Source organism: Perna viridis, chromosome 1, assembly GCF_037379345.1.
Source record: "Perna viridis isolate PV_CMFRI_1.1 ecotype Kerala chromosome 1, ASM3737934v1, whole genome shotgun sequence".
NCBI lineage: Eukaryota > Metazoa > Mollusca > Bivalvia > Mytilida > Mytilidae > Perna > Perna viridis.
Window position 1 is genome coordinate 37,858,965 of NC_142445.1, and position 27,765 is coordinate 37,886,729.

The 27,765-nt window shown below is 32.5% G+C and overlaps 1 protein-coding gene across 2 annotated transcripts in view; it reads right to left on the reverse strand.

The window, feature by feature from the left end:
- LOC148628629 (equilibrative nucleobase transporter 1-like) overlaps positions 1-27,765 on the reverse strand; it is a 45,653-nt gene that overhangs the window by 9,061 nt on the left and 8,827 nt on the right. Inside the window, exons 1-5 of one of the 2 annotated variants that reach the window (XM_088591297.1) lie at positions 12,575-12,779; positions 11,113-11,304; positions 2,112-2,744; positions 1,414-1,460; positions 392-468 (exon numbers count right to left, since the gene is read on the reverse strand). In XM_088591297.1, the coding sequence (XP_088447423.1) occupies positions 392-468; positions 1,414-1,460; positions 2,112-2,506 (519 nt within the window). In that variant the 5' untranslated portion in view covers positions 2,507-2,744; positions 11,113-11,304; positions 12,575-12,779. Of the gene's footprint in view, positions 1-391; positions 469-1,413; positions 1,461-2,111; positions 2,745-11,112; positions 11,305-12,574; positions 12,780-27,765 lie in introns of those variants that run through there. The other variant, XM_088591307.1, reaches the window with a different exon arrangement.

A 27,765-nucleotide genomic window follows, 5' to 3' on the forward strand; every position in this document is an offset into this window, starting at 1 on the left:
ACTATTAAAGATTAGCAAGTTCTTAACCTGAATAAACGCTATGGTTAATGATAGGACATCTGGTGGTCAATGCTCATTATAACCTTGATCATCAGTAGAGTTCTAATAGGAAGTTCATCTTTCATCAAACAATGGTGAACTAGTATACTCTTGTCAAATGAAAATTGAACACTAATGAATCCTACTACAGAACTTAGAAAGACAAAACACTTCACCATTGTTAGATGAAAGAGGAACTTTCGATAAACACAGTCAAGCCACTTCCTTTTACTCCATTAATTCTCAACTTTGTACACGTATTGAACATTGACCACCTATTGCCCTAGTTAGGCGTTTCATCATTCAAATTTCTGCACGATACATCATTGCAAGTACAGATTAAGTGACTCACCTGAATGTTGCTAGCAAAATGAGCTAACCCTGCTATGCCGATACAACAGAGACCGGGGCATATCAACCATGGGATTTCTGAAGAAAATGGGATTTAAGTTTGATTTGGTTATACATGTATAAGTCATTGATCCTGAAGGTTGCCAAATTGAATTGAACGCCAAAACCATTCACTTGTAGGAACACGACTAAAAAAGTCTCCTGTCTTTATATTATTTTTTTCCCAACTGATTTTCTTTTCAAACGCAGAAACCATAAATGTGTAGGAAATCGACTGACAAGACTCCTGTCGTTATTTTTTTTTTTCGAACTCATTTTTTTACAAACCCGTTTTGGGCAAACCCGTGCACTTGTAGGAACACGACTGAAAAAAGACTCCTGTCTATACTTTTTACATTTTATTCAAATTTATTGGACGCTTCATGATTAATAAAATACTTTGGTGGGCATTAAGTTTGGATATTTTCTGTATTAATATCGAGTTTTACTGACTGTATAAGAAAAAACGTTTAAATTGTTAATTGTTTTTAACAATACAAAGGATAAATCAAGTATGTAGATTAAAATGATGGAATACACAGATAAACAAGTGCATTTTAGTAACCAGTCTTGTCTTCATTAGATGTACATGGATTCATGTACTTCAGTGTTTGTATACATATATATGTCTGCATTAATTGATTGAATCATTTGCAACTTTTACCAGTTTAAATACATTTTTAATTTCGTGATATTTTTTTTTATTCGTTTTAAGACAGTATCATTTTTCAACAGATAACTACAAAAATAGTTCTTTGTATATAAAAATTGAAAAAAAATCCCCTGCTTATTTACATTATTACTGATTTACATTGTAGTACTGTAGGTTGATCCAGGATGCAAAATGTACATGTTTAGAGGGGGCGAAAAGAATATTAATAGCCTAGCATAGCGATGCACGAAATATGTTAGGGTTTTATTCGTGAAAATGCATTCTGGTCCACTCCATTAAATCAATGCTATTTTTGGTGATAATCAGTTTACCTGGTGTTGAAAAGGCCAAACACAGCAGCCCTGCTTCATAGATTAATCTGAAAATATAAACACGTATTACTGGATTTAGAATTTTAGCTTAAATATAAGTGTACCTGTTAGCTTGGGAAAAAAACTAATACATCCTAGAATGTAACTAAAACCATCAATGTGTTAAGTCCATATTTACGCCAACACATTTATTTTAAAGATGTAAAAGAATATAACGTGTAACAAATTGTTGGATATTAACGCGGACTGATATGAAAGTAAAATACGTGATTAGGTTCATGTTTTGAAGAAGCTTCCTCTCGAGAAAATAATCGAAGTAACACTATGAATTTAAATAATATGGGGTACACGAAATGTTTACGAAAGTTTATCCCCAACCCACCCCTAATTTCTTGATAACTTGACCTACCCCCCTATAGCCTGAAGCATAGTGTATATATTATACTTGAGACACAGTGTTATATAGTACATTAGTTTTTAAATTATCTGTGTACTGGGTTTAATTTGGTTTATAACGAATGTGTGTTGTGACGGGTTTAAATATAACTTATCCCGTGCATGTTTTGTCTATGTGCAATTTAGTATACAAAGAAAATGTAGTGTGTCGCGTATATGCATACAATTGATTTTATACTTACGATAGGTATAATGCAATGGATTTGTTATTAGGTATGATAATCAGTATTTAGATGTCTTACAAAATAATTATTCTTGTTATTCTTGTCCCCAGTGCTTTACTCAGGGGACCTAGAACTGCCATTCCTCCCCATGTACATCCAACGCCTATTGAAAACCATAGCCCAAGTCGACTTTCCTGGTCTGCACAATTAGAGCGCATTCCGACACCGATATCAGTTGAAGTGTTGTACAACCCTCCTTCAAAAATTACGTTGTGTTGGTCCGATTCCTTGTCTAGTAGTAATGTCACATTATGCAGCTTGTTGTCAGAAGTGCTACACATTTCCGAATAAAACCCCTCATTGATAAAGACAAACACCAATGAACTCCATCCATATATAATTCCAGAGAACAACAGAATTTCTACGGAACACCAAATTGTACAAAGTCCTCGAAAACGTTTATAGCACGCCATACCAAGCGTCAAAGATTTATATCAGATATTTTACCAGATGCATTTTTTCTTTAACACTTATGATCTGACTTTTTTGCAATGCAATAACTCTACGTAATAAATCGTTTTCGTTTTCCTATTGACTTCACAGTTCAATGAGATCCTACCACCGTCGAGTATATTATTAAACTATACCGTAATGCACCAGTCGTTTTGTTGTGAAATCATTCCACATCCCGTTGAAAATCAATGAAACTTTCTAGAACGATATAAACAGAAATCATTCAAGCTTTTCATCAGCTTTCTATTCACATGCTTCAAGCTCTCGAACAAGTCAATTCAACCCAGTCAGTCAACGGAAATCGTTATACACCTTCGCAGTACGTAATATACATGTAGGTACAATGTATATTGTAGCTTTTTAGACTGTATTAGTAGTTTCGTACAGATCCTTGTAAAATGACATGGACTAAAACTAGACTATGTTCATTCACCCCGGAGATAATGTTTTAAAATTAATTTGTTGATAACTTTATCTGACAAATCATTTTTTGCGTTAGGAAATAGGACAACAGAAATTGTGACAGTCTTTCGTAAAAACAGGTTACACCTTGAGATAATTTTTTTATTTGTTCGCTTGGCTTATATAAGTAAGACCGCATCAGACATAAAGATATGATTCATATTTTTACAGCTCTACTACAATCAGGTAATTTCATATGAAATGTACGAAATTTATTGAGACTTCAATGCAATTTATTGAGCATCAAAGAATAAAAAAATGTTAAATATATTTTTTTATAGATAATGAATATCTGAATAAGTAGCTTATAATTGCATGTCATAAATTATCACGATCAAACATCGCGAATGCTAAATTTGTATAAAACAACATAACGTTAAGCAAGATCCAAAAACCAGGAAACGGAATATATATATATATATATATATATATACTTTGTTTCTCTTGATTTAAAGATTATATGCTTAATAATTGATCGATGTGTAACTTTCCATTTGGTAGATGTTTTTTTCAATCGGCTATCTATTTTTTTTAAAGATAGTACTTGTTTTCAACATGCCCTCCCCCCTTTTTACACGCGACATTGAAATGCCTTACCTGATTGTAGTTCTCATTCTAGTTTATGATAGTTTTATTCTCAAAGACTAATCAAGCAGATAACTAAAATTTGTCGGTTTACTTTAAATAATTGTCACGGGAAGGTTTGTTTTGGATGAAATAATAATCAACTAAGTACATAGGTGGGTACACCCTTATACGAAAAGTAAAGGTACGGGTAGAGCCTTCACCACAATTTGTATACAAAAAATTTGCAAAATTAATAACAAAATCAGAGGTTTTTTTTTACTGAAAAAGGTAAGATGACAGCCGGATTTCTAAACCAAATGAATTAAAACGGAAAACAAATGAAGTTTGATTAGGCTACATGTAAAATATCTATATTTTGTCGTATATATTTTTCTGTGTAAACCTACTTAATACGACCTTAGATAGTAACGATAGATTCGAAGATAGTTATACTACTTTTGTATTTTTTAGTGTATGACCATGGATAGTAAAATGTAGAAAAATAGTTATAACATCAGATTCGTGCTTTGACCATAGAATTTTCATCTTTAATATGCCCCCACTTTGGTATTTTCGATTTGCTTATTTCTAACTCAGGAGAGCCTTGTTAATTTTAGGTGTCTGAGATGTCAATGTCTCGCATCCTAAGCGGTGTTTAACTTTTACTATGCCGTTGAAACTGGTAAATATACGACAAATATATAAAATTTGGTATACATGATGCAGTTGAAAAGAAAGTCTGACTTTAATGTGATAAAACGAAAAACTAGAAATTTCGGACGAAACATGACAAGCCAGCATTTCAACCTAAAAAACAATAACATTGACCTATAAAAATCTTTTATTGGGATCGCTATACTTATTTTGTCTTGATTTTTGGTAACATGTAACATAAGTAACTGATTTGCGAAAGATACATATAGATATAGATAAATTTATATTTCGTATTTTGCCCTTTACCATTTCATTATATATGTACATGCACTTCTGTAGTAAATATTCGGGTTACGCCTCACAAACATGTATAGAAAACAAGCAAAAAGTAAATAGTTAACACACGAGGGTAAACCTCAACTTGTAGCAAATCATTCTTGTGTTCCTGTAGTTATAATGTCGTTGTTGATGTGTGGGTTACTGACAAAAAAAACCATAAACAAATGTCATTTATGCATTAAGTGTCAGTCTCTATAAGAACCAGGCAGTGGGTGAAACATGGTATAAAAAACATCATTTTGAAAGTATATTTTGACTTTTTTGCGCCAAATACAAAATCTTCCATATCATTTTGGAATTTGAGATATAATTTCATAATTCATTGGAGTACACTTAAAGAACATTTTTAGGGTAGATAACTATGTCAAAAACCTCATTTTTAACATTCTATTGTGAAACATTTTGAACATATGATGTAGAGATCAAATAGTGGTCATTTCAAATATAGAGATTACCTTTGGGTGATATAACATTGTCAGACAGGTGGGTTTTTGACATGCGTGTTTCTGATTTTTCCTGATTTTTGACCGATTCTTACAAAAACTTACACATAAAACAATAACATGTACATTACAGAAAGAATAGTTCTTAAGATTACAAGGGAATTCTTCAGAAACAAACCGAAAGACTAAAACCCTAAATACATATTACAAGAAAAAAATCCTTGAAATACTCCATAAGTATCTTGTTATCTTAGTAACTCGTTATAACGACTCGGAAATAAAACAACGGTTGTGATAAACTGATTTTGCAAGCATTAAAGAAATATAAAAAAGGCAAAATATCCGACGCCTTCAAACTTTTGATGGTGGTTGGAACAAAAGACGGTCAACCATTAATGCTATGGTGACTTTTTATTGCTTAATAAAAATACAAAGACAAACAGTTGCTTCTGAATCCTAGTTTCATTTTTTTATAATCAAAACCTGTTACTTCGACCAGGAACTAAAAAAAGATATACTGACTTCTTTCTTTTCCCTTCTTTAAATCAACTACGGAGAAGAACATTTTGTGTGTCTGCAAATTAAAATAAGATGAGGCATTTGGCTATTTGAAAATACTAATGACAGTCCAATTAGTGTATTTACGTGTTAACCCTTTGACCCTTCGCTTCACTTTTCTCACGCTATTAACGTGAGAACACCTACATGTCATACACGTTTGTTCAATAGTCATTGTTGTATTTATCAAAGTGCAATAAACTCTTGCGTGATCTTCAGTTGTTACAGAAAATGAATAATATTAAGCATACGTAGGTTTACATGTATATATATTTAATCATTTCTGTAACTAAATTACAACTATCACTACGTCTTCATAGCTGTCCAATTTTTGTAGGCTTAAGCTTAAGAAGTATGGATTTTTTTTTTAAACGAGGCAAGGATATCAAATATTACTAAAATTAACCACACTACAAACGCAACATCAGAAAGGTGATATGTACTACCCTGTTTTCATATCGAGTATTGCAGGTTGATAGTGAATAAATTTTGTTTCTTTTACGACAATGTCAGCAAAACAATTCAACGTTCAAATGCTTTCCATTTACAAAATATGTGTAGTATTACGTCTTTTATCTTGATCAAATATTTTTAAAAAAAAAATTGAAAGCATTTCTCTCGCTCGCTTAAACTTTTTTAAGGTTCTGGGTCACTAATTCCGTCGTCAAATGCAGTCATGTTTTTTCAACGAATAATGTGCTGAGCAACTTTAGTAAATTTAACTTTTTGACTTCCCACTCTGTATCATGTAAACTACATGCACTTTATCCATCGGTTGCATACACGGATCACTAAATAAAAAGCAAGGAAAACGAATGAAAACTAATGGCATAACCTCGCTCTACATTGAAAAATTGGACTTCTTGCAGCCTGACAAAGAGATCTCTTTAAAATAAGACTTCGCTTTTGAAAATTTTGGCAGTTGACTGCTGTCGATTAAAGCTGATTAGCCTAGTATATGTGTTATTTTTTTCCTGAGCCTATTTTTCAACGAACATTGTATATATCCTCTTGTACACACGTCGTGTCTGAGATTACTCAACATCTACATAAAATTTGTTTATATTCAAACACCATATTCACGTCATATATGGTCCCATTTAGTTGTTTTTGCGCCGACAATAAATCTCTAAGACCTTGAGTCAAACGCTGAGCAGAGCGGAATAATTTGAAGAGGTTCTAGTCACGTGGCCATATACTATAGTTGTTTTGTAGATACATTTGTACTCGTATCAACAGATAAGACTTTATAAGAATATTCTATACGACAAAACAAAATGCTGCTAAATCTTATACGCTTACATGAATACTCGTCTCGTCGCTCCGCTCACAAGGGCTTGCTCCCAGTATCATAAATGCAGCCCCAGTAGTATACAATCTATACGCTAGTAGGGTTGTACATTTGAAAGTGGGAGCAAGCCCATGTGCTCCGCTTCACACAGGTTTTTCACAGCTCTAAAACTCTTTTTTTTAAAGTAATTAAACAATTGAACAAAAGATTGCTATTGCTGTCTTTATAGCAAAGAAAGAGATATTTCTCCTCATCTACACTTTTTCTATAATCTTTGTTTTCTAGATGGAAAATTCTTGTTGTCAGTCGGCAAATGTTATATTTCAAAAGTATTTTAAAATATTTGGCCTACAAGTCGGACATATCATTCTTTTCGACAAAGGTCTACAACCTACTTTAAGAATGTACTATGTAGAAATTAGCATTGGCAATTAGAGTTATTCATCTTCTTACACATTTGTGCGGTCAAAAGGAAAAATTGTGAACTTCATATTAATTTAAACTTGTATTATTTTCCCTGTCTTGTAATACGCATTCTTTTGTATTGTTAACACATAAATATCTTCTTTTTCAGTAAAGTTACGTTTTCATCATTTTTCAACATGAATTCAATAGACGTACACATTCTTTATGAATGTTAACTAAGGAATGATTATCGTTCTTTCCACAAATAGAGGGAAAAAAATGACAAGTAGCAAATAAAAATCTAATATAATTTCTCCTTTTCAATGACAATATTACGTCATCTATATAGAACAGCTACTCAATTCAATATTCTGTATTCTTACTTTACACGATTAACTTCGATTCTCGTAAGAGGGCAACATGTGGACTTTCAAAATACATTAAAACATAAAAAAATCTAACTAGATTTCTCTATTATTAAATAAAACTTGACGGGAAAATAGTCTTTACTCTAATGTTGTAATTGATCATTTTCATTAAAACGTTGACGTTGTTTCTTCACATACAGCCTGACTGTACAACAAAGGGCCGACAAAAATAAAGACCGTTATTTACATTTTAAGGTCAACAACACCATTTATAACCTATTGAACATTTTAAAAAGAAATTACAAGCTTAAGTGTTTATCTACCCACGTCACACCCGTAATAATGTTATACAGCTTACGCAGAAAAAATAAATCATAGTAACTGTAACGAGAACTGATATAACAGACAGAATATGATGAGGGTATACCATTAGATTACTGGTCAGGCGGGGCGTGGCGGGCGTGCGCCCCCTCTAAAATTTGCAAAGCATGGGTTGTAAGGGGTCGATTGTGGCGGTTTTAGGTTAAAACTTTAATTTTTCACTAATTTTACCACAAAAGATCCACTCTAGCGGAATATTTCAAGGGTTTAACCACAAAATTTTTTTCGCCTCGGTCCGCTCGGCGAAATTTTAACGGTGCACCACCTACATATAAAATCATGGATCCGCCCACCTCCCTGCTGGTAACCTATAAGTTTTAGGGATATACACATGATATTGGGGAAAAGTGGGCCGCAATTTTTAAAAACAAATAGTTGCTAAATGATATCGTGACGAAATTCAGAATCATTTTTCGTAGCAGCTTTTGATAACTACCGTGTCGAACTATGAGGGATGTAAGAAGGGGCAATCTGGCTGAGCTGTTATTTGCAAAATATTACGTGAGTATTTTCCTTCACGTGATATCACAGTTTTTTTAGGCTTAGCAAGCAAAACATGACACGATCAATTCGATTATATAATCAAGCTCAAGCTAGCAAACAATAAGCCAATATATATATATATATATATATATAATAAGATTTCTAAAGCTGTGCATGCTTATAATAAACAAAAGGTAACAGAAAAATATACTAATTTCTAAGCAAGTACGGTCAAAGTATTTTACTTATTATTGACAAGCGTAGTATGCACATTAATTGACAGAGGAGAAAATGAAATTTGTATATGTACATGCAATCAATACAACTATATATGTACACTTATATGAATAAAACAGTATTCATAACGGAAAGTCATCACATTGATCACATCCTCAAACTTAACTCTTTCCATTTTGTGTATTCTTACATTTGAATATTGAATATTTTAAAATGTAGACTTAATTGATATTTCTGACAAGAATGACGCAAGTTACTATGATTTAAGTTCGTTGATCTTTATAATTTATCATCGTTAACCTATTTATCCAATAAGCCTCCATGTCGACAGCTGTGTTCTTGTTTAAAGGAAAGCTGCAGCGAAATATCATTATGTTATTAAATTAGTGTACATTTGTATCTTCTAGAAATATGCTGACGAGGCGAAAAGAGGCTAGGAGCCAAGAGGCTTGTTAAGAGTAGGGATGCTAGCATATTCGCTTACAACATCACCCGATCAGAATATTTATCACACTTCTCTCATGTATATATCACAAAAATAAAATTCAAAATGCATTATTTTGTTCACATAACTAGTCTTTCATGTTTGCCCCTGCGTTTTACCTTATAGGAAACGAATGCGACTCATATCTTGTATTAAAATTAGGAATGCAGGCTCGGTATTGGTATTATATTTTTATCTAATCTTGATCCTCCTGACAATTTAAGTGTCGTTGGGGGTGTCATCCGTTACTTGCAAAGCTGTGTTTCCCTATTCGTTCCTCTGTTGTATTGTTTGATGTATATTCAAAAAACAAGACATCAGTTATTCTGTGCGCATTTTAGACAACGATCTGTCAGTTAAATTGATAATGACATAAATCATAAAAAAAACACATATAATTTACATGTGTTTCATAACTTATCATTTAAATATTAGGTCATGCTTATAAATAGAGGTTATCGTTTAAACAGACTCGAGATTAGTAGCTTCTTTAGATCTTGACGATGACCTTAATTTATTGTTATTAAATTGGATTCGGGGAAAGTTTAGGATTTTGAAAAATAATGCAGGACAAGAATATATTTATTGCAAGGTCAAGAAATCGCGGATGCGAATTAGATACCGTAATTCACGAAAAATTAAAAGCCTTGTAAGAAATTACAACAAATAAATTCCTATACCCGCAAACAATTGTTCGTAGCCATACCCCTTTTCTCCTACCAAAGTAAGTTCACATGCAACTATCGTCGTTACCCCCGATAATACTGTAGCTACATGTATATAACTTTCTCACATTATCTACTCTAGCATAGAAGGGAATCGGTAAAGGAGAGGGACTAAATAATTCGGATTAAGAGTTCGCGGATTCTGATTAACTAATTTCTGTACACGTTTATCAATGTAATCCAAACTTTCTTAATTCTGTTTTCAGTATGCATATGGCATAGATGTGCAGATATAAGCAATATGCACTTTTTGTCTTCCTCCTACATGTATATTTCATTTTATCCTTTAATTGATCTGCACTTTTTTCAGCATTAGTTTCAGAACTGAAGCTATTAAGCGCTGATTTTTTTCTTACAACATAGTGATTAACGTATGCGTGTTGTTTTCATAATCCTGATGGTTAGGAAAATATCTTACAGGGTTGTTACCTTGTCTAAGAATGATGGTTTAGGCAGTTTTACAGCTTTGGTATAAAAGGCAATGAGTAATTTACGGAGTGGAGTGAAAGAGTGGAGATTTTGGGATAGAAACTAGGACAGTGGCAGATTCAAGGGGAGGGTGGATTCCGGTAGCTTAAATCTCACTTTGTTGAAAATGTTTGTAAATTTTGTGCAAAATTTTGACTAAAATGAAAAGTTAGTAGCCTGGAACCCCTGCCTTATTAATCTTTCTGGATCGAACTTCCATTTTTTAAATAAATTTCTGGATCAGCCACTGAAGGGAACCAAACTTTTAAATTAAGTGGTGTTATTTTCTAAAATAAACGAAAGTTTTGAATGCAAAGTAGTCTCTGGTTTATCAAAGTAAAACTCATAAATAAAAAAAATAATAAAAGATTTATTTAAAGTCGGTTTTACATATAACAATACAACATAAGCTCTGTAGAGCTTTTATCCGACATACATATATGACAAGCACAATACATAAAACACATAAAACAGTAAGCACATCATGCAAAGAATAAATAATGTTTTTAAGCACAGCAATTTGTAAGCAAATTTAAGCATATAAAGCAAACATTAAATGCAGATAAACTAACATTCATGCAATAGCTATTATATAAAGCACTAAAAGTAATTCAAGCATTTAAAACACAAATAAAAAGTCATGCATCAAAATATGAAAGCCAAGGTATACAAGATAAATAAATTAATGATATACAACTCACTAAGATCTACAGAAGGAACTCTGACACGAACTGCCATCCCAATTACCAACCAAACTTTTAAACTGACCCAAAGGCATTTCTTCCTTCATCTTTTTCGGCAGTTCGCTCCGGAGTTTGGCCCCTGCATATCTGAAAGAGTGTAGTCCATGGGTAGTTGTCCTTACACTGGGAACATCTGCTATGTTGTTATTTCTAAAAGAGTAATTACATTTTTTTTAATTTCAATAAGTTCATGTAGATTTAATGGAGGCTGTTTATTAATAATTTTATACACCTCTATCGCTATCATTCTAATTCTTCAGATTTTTGAAGTTGGTAATTTTGATTTAATTAACAGTTGTTGATAAGTACTACAATACTCTTCATATATAAATCTCAGGGCACGCTCCTGTATTTTCTCTATTTTTCTGGTATTACAATCACCACAGAAGTGCCATATTACAGGACAGTTATTAAAATTTGACATGATAAATGAATAATACATGTGTATATAGTAAGTCTACCTAATTTTGTTAAATGTTTACTAATACGTTTAAGTACATGTAACTGTCTTGATGCCTTTTTATAAATTACCATCTAGATTAAAAGAAATATTTTCATTTTTAGTTTTCTTGCCAATGGCTATTGCGTGAAACTTGTCAGGGTTGGCCTTCATATGATTTAAACTAAACCAATTAATTAGCTCTAAGCTTTCTTTTTCTAGAATATTTACAACAGTGTCTATATCAGAATGTGAATATGACAAAATATTGTCATCTGCATAATTATACAATGAACTGCTTGTTACAAAATGAAAAATATCATTCAAGAAAATATTAAAAAGTACAGGTCCTTATATAGAGCCTTGTGGCACACATTTATAACATATATCTTTCCAGGTACTTGTATCTATACCAACTTTTACACATTGTTTTCTTTTACTTAAATAGTTGTCTATCAAGCTTAAAGCTGATTCAGATAATCCATATGCCTTTAGTTTTAAAATTAGTAAATTATGAGGAAGGCAGTCGAAGGCTTTCGAGTGGTCCATCAACACAGCAGCAATATATTGACTATGATCAATAGCCTTCTTCCAGACATTCCGCTTAACAAAACTCATAAACATTTGGGAGTTACTATTAGTGACGACGCAAAATGGAACGATCACATTAGAAAATCTAGCTACCTCGATTAGAAGGCATTTTAGTATCCTTCGAAAATTAAAATTTAAACTTTCTTGGAATCACTTAGAAAAAACTGTTCACAGTGAATATCCGACCTTTATTTGAATATGCCTCAGAAGTCTGGGATAGTTGTGGGATAGTAAACACTCAAAAGCTAGAAACTTTACAACTCGAAGTTGCTAGAATAATAACTGGCTTACCAATATCCACCAAATTGGAGCAAGTCTATCGAGAAATTGGACGGGAAAACTAGAATTTATTTAATAAAATATATAATAAAATGGCTCCGGATTATTTACAATGTCTAATGCCACCGAAGATTCCATCTACTACAGTATATCCGCTTCGGAATGGTGAATATATCATTGTTCCCTTCTGTAGGCTGTCGGTTACTCGTGAATCCTTTTTTCTATCAACAATTGTTGAATGGAATAAACTACATCTAGATAGAACATTAATGGAGATTCAGGCATCAAACAATTTAAATCGTGTTTACTGAACACCTGTGATAAATTAAATATTCCCAAACATTTTTGCTACGACCCAAGAAATTTAAATATATTGACAACTCAACTTCGTAGTTCTTCATCCTTTTTAAACTTTGATTTGTATAGAGTCAATATTATACAAAGTACGTCGTGTCATTGTGGTAATACGTACGAGACTGCTCACCATTACTTTTTTGTATGCCCTCTTTATAGCAATGCAAGAACCAAACTAATGAGCGACCTACAGTGGGTTCTTGAATTTTGCAATATAGACTTATATATATTTGTTGGTCTTTCAGAAAATCTATCAGAAAAACAATATCAGGTTGTGTTGGACCGTGTATATTCCGTCGTTAAATGCACGAAAAGATTGCTTATTGCTTGAGCTGAATTAGTACACATCACATCACATCACATCACATCTCACCACACCACCTAATGTTATCTTTTTACTGTCTCTTTTTAATTTTGTAAAACATAAATAACACTAGCGAATTTGCATGCCTATACTTTATTGTAATTATTATTATTTCAGGATAAGACTTCATAAGTATGTTATTTTACTTGTGTCTGATGCATTTTGTTTATTACAAATAAAATATGTTTTAACTAAACTTCTTCAATTCCTCAATGATTTTCAAAAGTGCTGTCTGGCAGCCGCATCCTGCTCTAAAGGCAGACAAATATGAGTGAAAAATATTTTGAAAAAAATCAACTAGCTGTCGGAAGATGGCTCTCTCGAAAAACTGTTACAACAGGTAAAATACTGATTGGCCAATAGTTACCAACTTTGAGTTGACTATTCTTCTTGTGAAGTGGCACCACTTTTAGTTTGTCCGCTCGATAGATTTGTTTATTAATTTTGTTACAACTGCTGGTTTTGCCAACTTCAGTATTTTAACGGATAACACGTCTTTACCTGTAGCCTTATTTACACCAAGTTTGTTTATTTGTTTATCAACAAATTTCTCTTCTATACATTTAAAAATTAAATTACCTTCAGTTCTACAATTATTACATATATATTATATTATATATAGCTTTTATACTAGGTTGGTTCTGATCTACAGTACAGTCTGATCCAATATATTTTGCTACATTAACAAAAAAATCATTAAACATATAACATTTATAATGTTATCATTGTCACATGAAATAATGTTGTTATCAAAATAACTACCTTTGTTTGTTAAGGAAGGTTTGATGGTGGGCCAAAAGTCTTTACTTTTTGGTCCCCCTGCACAACGCTCTATAAAATAATTTCTGACTGATTTACGCTTGATTTTGTTTACAAAATTTCTCAGTTTTTCTTAGATTTTACCTTATATTTATTGTACAACATCATTTTCTTAAATATAGATTGTCTAAGCTCTTGATTTACGAAAAGAGCAGGATTTTGTACATTTTTTCGCTGTTTCAGTGGTATGTGTTTATTTACAATATTTAGAAGATCAGATTCAAAGTCTTCATATGCTTTGTTGACATCATTGTTCTCATCAATTTTCTCATTAAATGTGCTTTGCTCAATATCTCTTAAAAAGTGCTCATGGTCAATTTTTTTTTTAAACTTCTATATGATTTATATTGAGGTTTAATTGGCATCTTTCACTACATTCTCTAGGTCACATATATCACAGACTGACTCTAATGTCTGTTTCTGCTTCTTAGATAGTAGGTCATAATTAAGGTCACCAAGAAATGCAATGTTGTCATATCTTACTGATATCTTGTCATACGACTGTATAAAATCGCTTTTAAACTCATTATTATCTGTAATTGACTGTGGTCTATATAGACCGGCATTAGACTTGTAGCAAGTCTAACCGGCAATCTGCCACTTTTTAGCATTAAGAGCATATAAATTTGTTTGGATGTTTATTTCTTACTTGTTTCAGCTCTTCGAATAGGTTGATGGTTTGGTCAAACTCAAAATTCCATTCCAAAACGCCACGCCGTTTAATACGCTGTGCCAAATGATGATGTACTTAAGATTATACCTATCAAATACCTCCTGTTTCTTATTAAACTCAATAAGGGGGAAATAAATGCTCCTGTTTTTGGATGGATGCAGAAGAAATTCTCATTAAAGATATCTTTGTCAAAATATTTGTTCTTTCATATGCTGTTCTTGACATTAGAAGAATTTCAAAACTGTACTTCTTATCTGAAATGTAAATCAACTTTATTATATAATAACTAAGATGTTCACTTTACTAATGCAACAGGCCTTTACTTTACATGTACTTTTTGCTTTTCGGTTTCTATGTATTGTGTATTATTCCGTCTCAGTTTTTTATGCTTCGCTTGAGTTTCTTGATTTTTTGGGTTAGAATATTAAAACTGTATTATGCCTTGTATCTACTGAGTTCACTTTGATAAATCCTGATTTTTTTCATGGAAGCGACGACAGCCTTAAGTAATTTCGCTTTGTTTTGGTTTATTTTTAAGGGGGTCGGGGTGTATGTTATTACCATAATCCGACTTTATGAAACGAACGTTACGAACGCATTTCCATCCCTGCATTTGATGGGCTAACTAACATAGGTACTTAGGGAAAGAACCAAGTTTTTCGACCCTCTCCTGTTTTCAAATTCTGAATTTTAAATTTTCTGCTAATTTCAGCTATCATAGAGTTAATTCTGATATAATAGCACACGTATACTGTAAATACCATGTGTTTACTACATGTATACACGGTTACTGAAATCAATAGAAAATTATCAGTAGATTTTTTTTTTATTTTCGAATTAAATGGGGTAGAAACTCGGTGCTGTGCCAAAAATCCTATGCAAAATAATGCCATTTTCATTTCTGCCACATCTTCTGTATCGAAACTAGCTATTGAGTGCAATTATATTATTGGATCTGTTTAATATTTTTTTTCTTAGAATCAACGCTAAAAAACAACAACACAATTACCTTCAAAGTCCACAAATAAATAAAACAATGTTTTGTTGATCATGTGACGCATAATTGCACAATATGCTTTTTGTATGAACACGTCAGTTTTTATCCTTATCTGAAATTCAAATTACGAAGTTAACATGCAAAACGGTGAGCGTTTCAAAAACACATTTTCTCATGAGAATACTTAAAAAAGATAAATGCATTATCCAACCGTCTGTTTTATATAAAATTTAAAAGGAAAAACAATTACATTGCTGTATTTTAAATTAAGAAAAGAGATTTGGTATTCGGTATGTATACATCATTGTGTCAAGGTTCTGTATTCTGCGTGTGTGCACTGGATTGCATACTACATGCATTAAATTTAAGCAAAACAAGTGTAAAATGACACCAGAGTATTCTAAAATTACTACATAGAAGTTGTATAGGTTTTGATCGAGTCGAACATGCCTTTTTTTTTTTACCTTTACAGTGGCATATGCAAAGGTTGGGGTGAAGGGGGTGTTGGCACCCTTCCGTTTAATTCATTTTCATGTGTAAAATTAACAAAAAAAATAGTAAATTAAGTCCTATCACCCCAACTTTTTCCGAGGAACCCCGGCTGGCATCCCCTTTGAAGTGCCTGGATCCGCTCCTGCTTTCACTAATTCAAAATGAATTAAAACTAGTATGGTAAAATATTAAAAAAATTTAAAAAAAAATACTTTAACACATTTATTTTTCATATGTTTGAGACAACTTATATTGACTTACATATTTTTTTTGTATTTTATATCAATCTTATATCTATACGTAGGCGGAATATAGTTCTATGAGATCTGTGTATTTGTGTTTATATTTCTTCAATATTGGCAAGTTCAAGGTTAGAGAGTCTGAAGACAGATGGCTCGTCTGTAGTGATAAAACGATCCATATATTTGTTCATCATCGCAACCATTATATAGTGTTGTCGAACCAAGAAAAACAATAGTGTTGTGTCAGCATTGACTTTGTCATTGACCTTGTAATCTACAGAAAAAGGCCAGGTCGTGAACTATAAAGGTGTAACCGGAGTGATGGCAAAAAATTAAGGGACAGGATCAGAAATAATTGTGAAAACATCCAGGAAGGAAAAATGCGAAAAAGGAAAATTAAAGCGAAAAAAATCATCCTAGCCCAACCCAACTGCTCCCTTAGCAAGAAAATCATTTTTATGCCACTAATCTCATACAAATAGAAGTAGAATGGATACGGTGAAACGTAACAAATGCACAAGTGTATAAACTTGCTTTGATACAAAAAAGTAAGTACTTTCAGAGATCACAAAAAGGTCTACAATAAGTGTACATGTAAATATACCTTTAAGTAAGATCTGGAAAGTTATAAAATCCACGGTAAATAAACGATGATTGTGACAATGGTGGAATATAAGCAGCAACAATTCGGCATTTTTATTATGTCTATTAAGCATATTTCCTTTGGCCAATAACATTCGTATATATTTTATATAATTATGTAATCCATTTATTATGACTTATATTTTAAATTCATCATTAATACGACAAGATTAATCACTAGTAATTATAAAACAGGTTATATACGTTTATCCCTGGAACGATTAAAAACTAACTTGCTACTATTGCCCAATTCATAGCTGTACCGTTGTTTTGCAAGCCTCGAGTGAGCTCGACTGAAAATTAATTTTGAAATGAAATATAAATGTACACAATTATTTATGAATAATTTTCGTTATTTCTTGCATTTTACTAGCATCAGAATTTTAGATTTTACAAAGACTTCCGAAAACCACCAAAAAAAAATTAAGACCTAAATACCTGATCAGCAGCTCCCCTTTATGTACAAGACTGATTTGAAAGATTGATAAAACACGTCGTTTTGTCTTTACATTAATGTTATACCGGTACAGTAGTATGGTTCCTGTTAAATTGGGTAAAGTATGGCAGATGATAACAACATAAAAAATCAAAATAGAAAACATACACATCGTTTTAAGTTATCATTTAACATTCTTTATCTTGAAAAAAATACATCATTTAAAATCAGGTGCAATTACTCTTTTAACTTATGTAGTCGGTGAAACGTTGCCAAGGCAATCATATATCTTTCGCATTGCAACTATATATGTATACATGTATAGCGGACATAAAAAAATAAAGTTAAAAAAACTTGTATTGTACTAATCATTTTTAGTACTATATTTTTACCTTAATCTTTAATGTATGCATGACTTTTAGGTAGAGTTATAGGAATAAATGTGGCAAATCAAACAAAAGACCTACTACTTAACTATAGTTGTATGATAGTTGATCTTTGCCATGTCTTCAAAGGTTCACTTAGTGGTTACGTAATATCTTGACATGAAGTAGACCTTCCGATAGACAACGATATAATTACAAACGCGACGACTTCGTTTTTCCATTGGTAACATTTCAAATCCTCGTCTGAAGCCATCATCATTCAACTTATATGTGTTAATCTGGAGATTTCCCTATGAATATTTAATGTGACTTTTTAATGGTTTTCCACATCTAGATCAGCAGTTAATATTTCTCTCTTGAGACTCATACATATTAAAATTTAAAACATAGAAATATTAATTTAAAAAGCACTCTAAATTTCAAAGAAGATTAATTTATCTCACAGTCTATTACACTATAAATATTATATTTTACAGTTTATCTGTTGATTACCATATTGAAGATATTAATTAAAAAACAAAAACATAATGATATTATCAATTTGTTGATGATTATAAACAGAACATGTTTGCTTACCACTTCAACCTGATAATAAGCTAGACCAAGGATAAAATACAGATATAAACAAACTTTTATTCTCTCTTTCCTAGTACATGTAGGAACGCATTTTAATCAAATTAAGTTTAATATGAGGCAGGTGTAACCAGTACGAGGACGAAGGTGAATATATAGATATATATTTTAAAATCTTACCCTTTTGTCGCTTTTTTTAGACATATTATTGTCTATTCTTGACACTTCTTGTTTCCAATTATTGAGAAAGGCGGTGTTCGTCCTTTGATCCAGAAAAGCCTACTCTTACTGCATGTCGGAAACGAAAAGAAGTATCTGAATTTAAATAATTGCTAGGGACCGTATATTAAACGATTTTTAGTAAAGAAAACCCGAAATATCGAACCTTGAAAGACGTGACTTCCTGTCAGACTGAAAGAGTAATTAAGGGAACCAAGATTATAGTGGAAATGTAAAGAATGTAATGATCAGTCTCAAAACTGAGACTAAGACTAAAACTAAGAAAACTTTATTTGGATTCGGGATGAATATAACATTACACATAAGCTCTAATGGGCTTTTAAACGAATACAAAACAGACATGATAACATTTAAAACAAGACACATGAGACATTGCATGCAATGACATACCAAAGCATAGACAACAAAGGAAATAAATTGTATTATTAAAATAACGAGGGGCATCCAAGTGGCAATGCCTAACTGGGTTTTCATCGTCAATCAACCACAGCATCAATACACAAGTTAATAAAACTTATAAAGTTATCAATTGAGAGGTCCTGTATATTGATGAGGATAGGACCAGGCGGCAAGCACAGGGGCGGATCCAGACACTTTGAAAAGGAGGGATGCAAGCCGCGGCTCCTTAGCAAATGGAGATGCTACGACATTATTTACCATTTTGTGTCAATTTTACACATAAAAGTGACAAATTATCCCATGGATACTACAGAAATGTCAAGTTGACAACTTAAAGCATGTTACAATTGCAAAGGAAAAAAAGTAATAAAAGTCTGTACACGGTTTTTAAAATACTTAATGTACATAAGTATGCAATGTTAGTGCTTTGTAAACATAACTACTTATCATAGAGAGAAACCGTATGTTAAATATAATTTAATTTTGATATACACGTGTACTTAATCGACATATTATCTCCCTGTAATAACGTTTTTAACTAATTGCTATTCATCTGCTGTATGAAGACTCTCTCATGCTTATGTTTTGAAAATCGATGGTTTGCCTGTTGAACTTCAAGAAAAAAAAAGAACTCTGTGTTTGCAATGTCCAAACATATTTTCCTGTTCGTTATTTGCAGATAATTGAAGAGATAATCCTGTTAACGAGAAGAATCGATGTACATTTGTGAAGATAGATGAAGGATATTCTTTGCATCTTTAATAAATGGCAAACTTAACAAGAAAATCGATCAAAATACTCTGGACAGAATCAGGGCTTTAAATGTTGGCAAATTAAGGGAATTCAGACAAAAACAACAAAAAAAGACAAACCAAATCAACAACTAAAACAAAAACAACAAGAACAAGAACAGTACAGGTTAAAAGCTCACAAACTCTCATTCCATTTGCAGAATGAAGCTGAGCTATCATAGAAAAGTAAACATGTGTGGATCCAATGGGTAGGGGCCTTATGTTCGCAAAGTTTCATTGACTGAAAAAACTGGAATCACTTGAGTTTCTTTTTTTTGCGTTCACTTTAGAGCTGCCGTTTTCTTTTTCTTTGACTTGTTTTCATTCCAAAGTCTATCTCTTAAATTGATACTGGTAACACATGATTTCATTTCAAAACATGAAGACACAGTCATCATGCACCGGTAGGGTAAGCTCTAACATAATTCAATTGCTTACATTATGAGCTCAGTTCAATTTATAAATGTTAAACATCATATCTTTGGAAAGTTCACAAAATAAACCAAGATTACATTTAGCAAATGCACAAGTTTGTTTTAATTGCAGCATAAAGTTCATATGATATCATATCAAAACGACCATGTAAGATAAAATAAAATTTATTCAAGGTGCACAAGCACTGAGTCAATTATGGATGATAAAAAAAAGATTCATTAAAGCATGCGATTGGTCGAAATTTAAATCGCCAAATCCCAATAAAATGCCGAGAGTTCTATAAATATGTCAAGATCGTCTTTGGTAAGGTAAGTACAAATTGTTCAGACTAAATATATTTAGAAAATATTGATTAAAATAAAAACCTGACCGCAAACCATAGTGGTGCATCGTGTTGGGAAAGGTGCCACGTTTCTCTCACGTTGAAGAACCCTTCTGTGGTATTCGACGGGAGTAGGGACCTTTGGGTTCGCCACAGGAGGCTAAATTGCCCGACCCTACCCATCCCTGCCTTTTCTTGTGGCAATCAAAATTTGTCGACCCTATTATCCTTGTGTCCCATCCTTCTTTTTTATTTCATCATCATCATTTCATGTTCATTTTATCATCCCATTTCATGTTCATCTCCTGAATATAGCTGAAATATTGCTGTTCGGGCGTTAAACCCCAATAATCAATCAATCAATCAATTAAAAGATACTTAATACTCGAAAGTTTACGGACAAAGCCAACTACGAAGACGTACAGAGCAACAAACAGCATATTGCCATCGAAAGAGAACAATACAAATTTAAATTCAGAAACTCATTTGACAAAAGTAATATACTTGATAACTATAGCTTTAGAAGCAAACAAAAAAATTCCATTATAAACAGGTGTGTTTAAGTTCGTTTTTCATGCACGTGAAGTACCTGTTATATATGTTATCTTTAGCTGTTTCTTCATTTCAATCGGCATTTAAAATAAACACAAAAGTTAGCCTATCAAAACTGTTCATATTTGAAGTGCTTTCTTAACACTACGTTTCTTCTAGAGATACACATGTATACTTTTATTTGGATGGTCATAATTTAACAATTACAATAGACAACTGTGGACAATGAACAATTAAGTACAGGTCTGTTTAAAAAACCAGGCAGGAGGTGATTCATCATATCTCAAGATAATTGGGAAAACTCTTCAAATATATTCGTTGTGCCATAAAACAACTCTGTATATCGTGAAATAATTTTTGACTGGTTGTATAGAGTACAAATTCTGGTGGAAATTTTACATTTCTGTAGTAAAACGAAACCAAATTGTAAGTGTTAATATCTTCAGTGGTCAACTTCCACATGCACTCTTATTTCACGACTATACTTTCTATGAAGCCGACTGAAGGATTTCTAATAATAAAAAAATGCGTTGTTTTAAGGCAGAGCTGTACTTAAGAAATGTTTTACCAATCACACCTAAAATTGTCTTTGACAACTGTTTAGACAAAGCAATCTGAACAACACAGAAACTGGAAAATCCTTTGATTTGAATCCAAAGTATGACTCATATAATAATTGCTAGATCTTAATGGAGTATATCTATTTATAGAATTTCGGAATTAAGTGAAAATCAATAGTACATACCAGTCATGCAACAAAACTGAACCATAAAAAATGATATATAACTTAGGTGTGGTGTTGTTTTGTTTGTGTGTACCTTTTGTTTTGTTTTATTTTGTTTTAGGGGTGTTGTAAGTTTTTTCAGGTACTCCAAAATGCTTAGCTACATTTCGAACTATGACAAAATTTAGCATCATATTCTAATAGCTTTTCAGTGGCGGATCCAGAGAATCACCTTAAAAGGGGGACACCAGCGGCCGTACAAAATCTTGAAACACCTTTTCACACATGCATTCATCAATAAAAACACGATATTTTCATAAATTTTGCAAATTGACAGGGCCGGACTACGGCCAACCCCCAATTCGCCTATGCTAAATTTAAACCCCTTGAATAACTCGTGTAAAGGCGTTATCAGATTGCTGAAACATGTCCAAAATAATACCACACTATACTTAACAAAGTACATGTTTGTAATTACATTAGGCACATCCTTACTTATCATCACATACATGTAACATATATTATATATTTCAAGGCTGTTTGTACACCCAATCAGTGCAAATTACTGCACACACAAGGAAACTCGGTAAATTGATATTTGACATTAAATAGGGTAATATTACGTAATATTTTTGCTCTTCTCTGGAATCTCCGCTTGCATTGCATACAGAATTAGATTTGTTTGTATTAAATTTGGCAACTGGTGTTTACAGTAACTGCTGGGACTATTACATAAGAGGAGTACTTATTTCTACTACAAATATTTCTTTTTCCCTTGTCGCATATATCATATAGCGATAGTAATTATGGCTTTAATGTGCAGTCACAACCGTCGTAGGAACATTATCGACATTCATGAAAGAATTAATCATTGGTTCGTGCAACAATGATGCAAAATACGGGAAATAAGAAATAATTTTTGTTCTGCTGGTATATTTGTCAAAATGAATGTCATTCACATTATTATATATTAACTTAATTATCTCATTATGAATAATCATACTTCTTTTTTCTTAGTACATTTTATTGCTAAATTACCGAATTTCATGTAAAAGATATCAATCAGTCTGGGTATCAAAACTCTCATCAGTGGCGGATCCAGGGACCCGGACTTGGCATTGTTGGTTAATTTTGTGAAAAGGAACCCTCTGAAAACCTTCCGAAACCCCATTTTTTAAATCTCTGGATCCGTTCCTGCCCATTACCTACTGCCGTTTCAAATAAAATTACACCTTTTTTTTAACGAAATAGGAAATTAAATTCGTATCACAGATTAATGGCATTCTTCTTTGAATATTTGTTGTGAATTTTGTTCATATTAATAATTCATCACTCGTCATCTATATCAAAACAAATGTAATTTATGGATAATATATCTGTCACAATGACTAACACCTTCACATATATCTATGATCGTTAATGTAGATTTGTATCCATTGCATAATTGGAATACACATAACATCAAAGGTCGTACCTCTTTCTAACGGAAATTGCTATTTATCTTTTTGAAGTAGTGGATCTCATGTTTGAAGTGGTGCATATGGTATTTCAAGAAGGTGTCTTCTGTAGTGCTTGCAAATAAAAGGAGAAAATTGTAAGGAGCAACGTGTATCACTAAAAGAATAGGACAGTATCTTTCTAACAACATTACTTTATGAAAAAAGGGGGAGAACCGAGTATCAATGATATTAAACGAAGCATGGTGCATGCATAGAGAATCTTGAAACTCGCTGGGATCGAGCCCAAAATGGTTATATCCTCGGATTTTTGGTACATTATTGCACTATTGGGATATTGCCACTAATACCGACATCAATTTACAGTTTTAAAACCTGCCTTCCTCTTGTTTGCAACGAAGTATATTTTTCAAATTTATAAAAACAATGGAACTGCAAAACCAATAATTTTCAGTTTCTTAGTTACGCAGGGCGAAATTTAGCTCTTGTTTACGCTGTCAGATGACTAACATGTTATTTGCCAAGTATATAACACTTTAGTGATGACGTACTTGAGATATTACATAAAATCCTTCTCTTTATACATTTTGCCAGTATAGAAAAGTAGTTCAAAATGAAAACAAATTTTACGTTGGTGTTTTAACAAGGGTGGAGTTCTAATCAAGTATTTTGTAGAAAATAAAGAATCTGTGGCTGAGTCAGGTATTTACAAGGGGTGGCAAACTCGATATCCAAATATTTCCTCAGGAAAAATGTAAAAATATATACATCAGATTCACAGATAATATGATGCCAAATAATGAATATGCTTTTTTATTTGATGTTCTATATTGCTTTCTGATTATTTTTTTCGATGTTTGAACACACACACCAAAACAAAACAATACAGCATTAGACGTCCACAAGGGTGTTAATTACGTCCTTTTACCCGCCTATGAGAATACGAACTTGAGTTTGCTCAATTCCTATTGGATTTTTTTTCAGTTATAACTAAGTAGTTTATGGAACGACGAAAATGCCTTTAAAGAACCATGGCTGAGAAACACCAACAAAAATATTTATAGCGAATTGTTATTCACTCATATTCCATTCTCAATATCAGCAAGGAAAAAATACCGAAAAGGAAACCATGGGACATATGTCAAATTCCATGAGTTACATAACAACTCTGCAAATCCTTACGGATGAGTTGTGGAAAATGCATCAGACCAAGTTTTGCTATAAAAAAGTTACGATAGCCGCCATTTATACAAATTTTGTCCATACATAAATTCCTGACAATAGGCACACCAAACACCCAATTAAATTTCATAACAATCCTGCAAGTCGTTAAGGAGAAGTTGTGGACAATGCATGAGACCATTTTTTGTCGTAAAACGCCTAAGTTCAACAGCCATCACTTCCACAGTTTTTGCTCAAACATAAATTCCTGACAGTATACACATATCCATGTATTTATATTACATCCGACAATATTCCTAGCTGCTTGGATAGTAGTTGGAACAGATGGACAGACATACAGTGTGAAACCCATTATAAATATACCCCAAGAGTTCGTTTGCGGGGGTATAATTAAGGTAGTTAACTATATATTTAATATTTCTATGAAAAAGTAGGGATATGAACACAAACTAAATATAGACAGGTAAAACAGATCACTGATGTTAACAACTTAATGTAAAAACTTTGAGGTATGCATTACATGTATGTCAATCTATTTTTGGGGTCATAAATTTGGACTGACATAACCTTAAATTCAGATACTGCACGCGATATTAATAAGTCATGTTTTATATATATAAAAAATATAAAAATTATATTAAAAATGTTCATTATAAAGAAAAGAGTAACTGCATTATTTTTCGTTATGTACATTAAGTAATGTTCGTGTTTTCGTGGTTTGGTCAACGACCAGCAAATATAAAGTTGTCTTGATAGCTACATGGTTCAATGAAATCCACGATTTCGAAATTCCACAAACTAAGGAAATTTTGAAGAAAAACACACATAACGTATTCAATGCCGACGGGTAAAAGTACGTGTACTTTCGTTTTTAGTGACCCATGGCCGTCACACTAGAAGGGACAGACTAACGCTAGACACTAAACAGCACATTGTTCTGTTTTTGTTTTTGTTTTTGCAGTGAACATATGTAATCACGTTCTAGAAATTCAATCTGACTACAAGTTTTCCATACAGAACAGCAACAACGATGCACCGAATTAAAAAAATGCAGATATTACTATTATGTTATCGCAACAATGAGCCCAGATCATATTACAAGCCTCGTCTGCTTTTCCCTCGCATTTTTTGCTGATAGAAACTTGAACTACAAATGTAGGTTATACATGTAGTTATAGTGTAAAACCACAACTTTTCGCTCATTTATCTATGACAATATTAGGTACCGCCTCGGTGGCCGCAGAGAAGCGTGTTCTCCTCGAGGTCTCGTCATGAAATGCATGACATATCTGTAGTACAGGGCGGATCCAGACACTTTGAAAAGGAGGGATACAAGCCGAGGTTCCTCAGAAAAGGGGATGCTAGGACAGAATTTGCTTTTTTTGTCGATTTTACAAATGAAAATTACAAATTTTCCAATAAAAAAGGGATATGCCAACCCTCTGCATTCCCTCTGGTATCGCCACTGCCATAGGACGTAAATCCATAGCCAATCAATCAACGAAATTAGATAGGTTTACTTCATGTGTATGTATGAGACATCTTCGCTTTCTCTGTATGGATATTAAAATCTGATATGATAGTGCCAATACTTATACAATAATAATCCAAAAATAAAACTACACGTGCCTTTATAGAACTATTGATTAAGGCAAATATCTACATTCTTTGAGTTCTTGTGCGTTTGAAACTAAAACGATACCAGATTGAAATGAGTCTTCTCAATAAGTTTTTGTTTGATTGTATAATGCTATAGCGTTTTAGATTGACATATTTTCTTGTAGCGATCAAATTTGTGTCTAGCTTTGACTAATTTAGAAGATTTGGGTGTAGTCGAGAGGTATCATGTACATATATCATAGTGGGGGCTCGGGAATAACATATACTGTAGCTTAATATTCGCTTTCAGCTCCCAGCACTGATAGACACGGTAAGGAAAGGGAGCAGCTTTTCGAAAACTAACTATAAGAATGCAAACTATCCAAGGAAATGCTGCATCTGCAAAAAATGACACGCCGCTCAAACCTTTAAAGTTAATACAAGTCCGTTAAGTATCATTAAAGCAATAAATTCAGGCAATTAAAATTTAAATTCAGACTATGTGTACCGCCTTAGGCATTGAAATGAACACTGAAGTGCAATCCAAAATGCAAACAAACTCTGATATTTTGTCAGCAAAAATTGTTAAAAGACATATGAGTACACGTGGCACTAGGGCATGGTTTCGCCTCGGAATAAAACACGTGACTGAAAATGTTAAAGTTTTAACAAATTTAAGTAGTACTCCAGCTAAGAATCATGCAAATTCTGTAATATGTGATACAACCCCCAAAAAGGCCACACATACTTATTTTTGTTATTAAGTTGCTCTATAGGTCTATATAATGAAATATTACATACCGTGTAACAGTCTTCTTTGTTCATTGGTTATTATGATCACGTTATGCAAAGGATATTCCGCGTACATGAAGCCTTGTTTCTATTTTTAAATATGTTGATGCTATATTTCTATCTATATGTATATTGACGCTATACTTCTAAATTTAGATCCGAACATAAACCGTTCCAGACGAATCAGACAAAAAGAAAATACATTATCTACATATAAAATATATAAATAAAGGACTTTTACTCAGTCAGTACTGATATATAGACCTGTTAGATATTTAATTGATCTCGGACTTCGTCCTCAGTCCGTATAATCTGAACATGTCCTTGTATAACATATTGACTGAGTTAAAAGTCCATAATTGACAAATGTATAATCATTCATTCCAATCTTTCTGCTCTTAGGAGATAATCCACATTGAAAGTCCGACAGTTTCTATTGTATTTCAGTGTCATTTGCAGAGTTATCTCCCTTAATTTTGAATTCTACGGTATATTCCATACAATTTGTATCTCATGTGAACAGAGGTTATATGAAAAGCCACATGTCAATTTCTGTTCACTATATCATTTTAAACAAAATATCAAAAATAAAAATATGCAGGCTTTCCAGCCATGAATCATATTTTGCATGATCCTTAGCTGGAGTACTACTTAAGAACAAATTTCATTTATCAACTACATAAGGTAATTGATAAAGATCATGCATGGAAATTATTTGGTGTAAACGTCGATGCATGATTTAATGCGGCGGCATATGTTACTGCATATATAACTAATATTGATTGCACGGCTTTATATCTATATTAAGCCTATTTTCAAGCAGTTTTATGG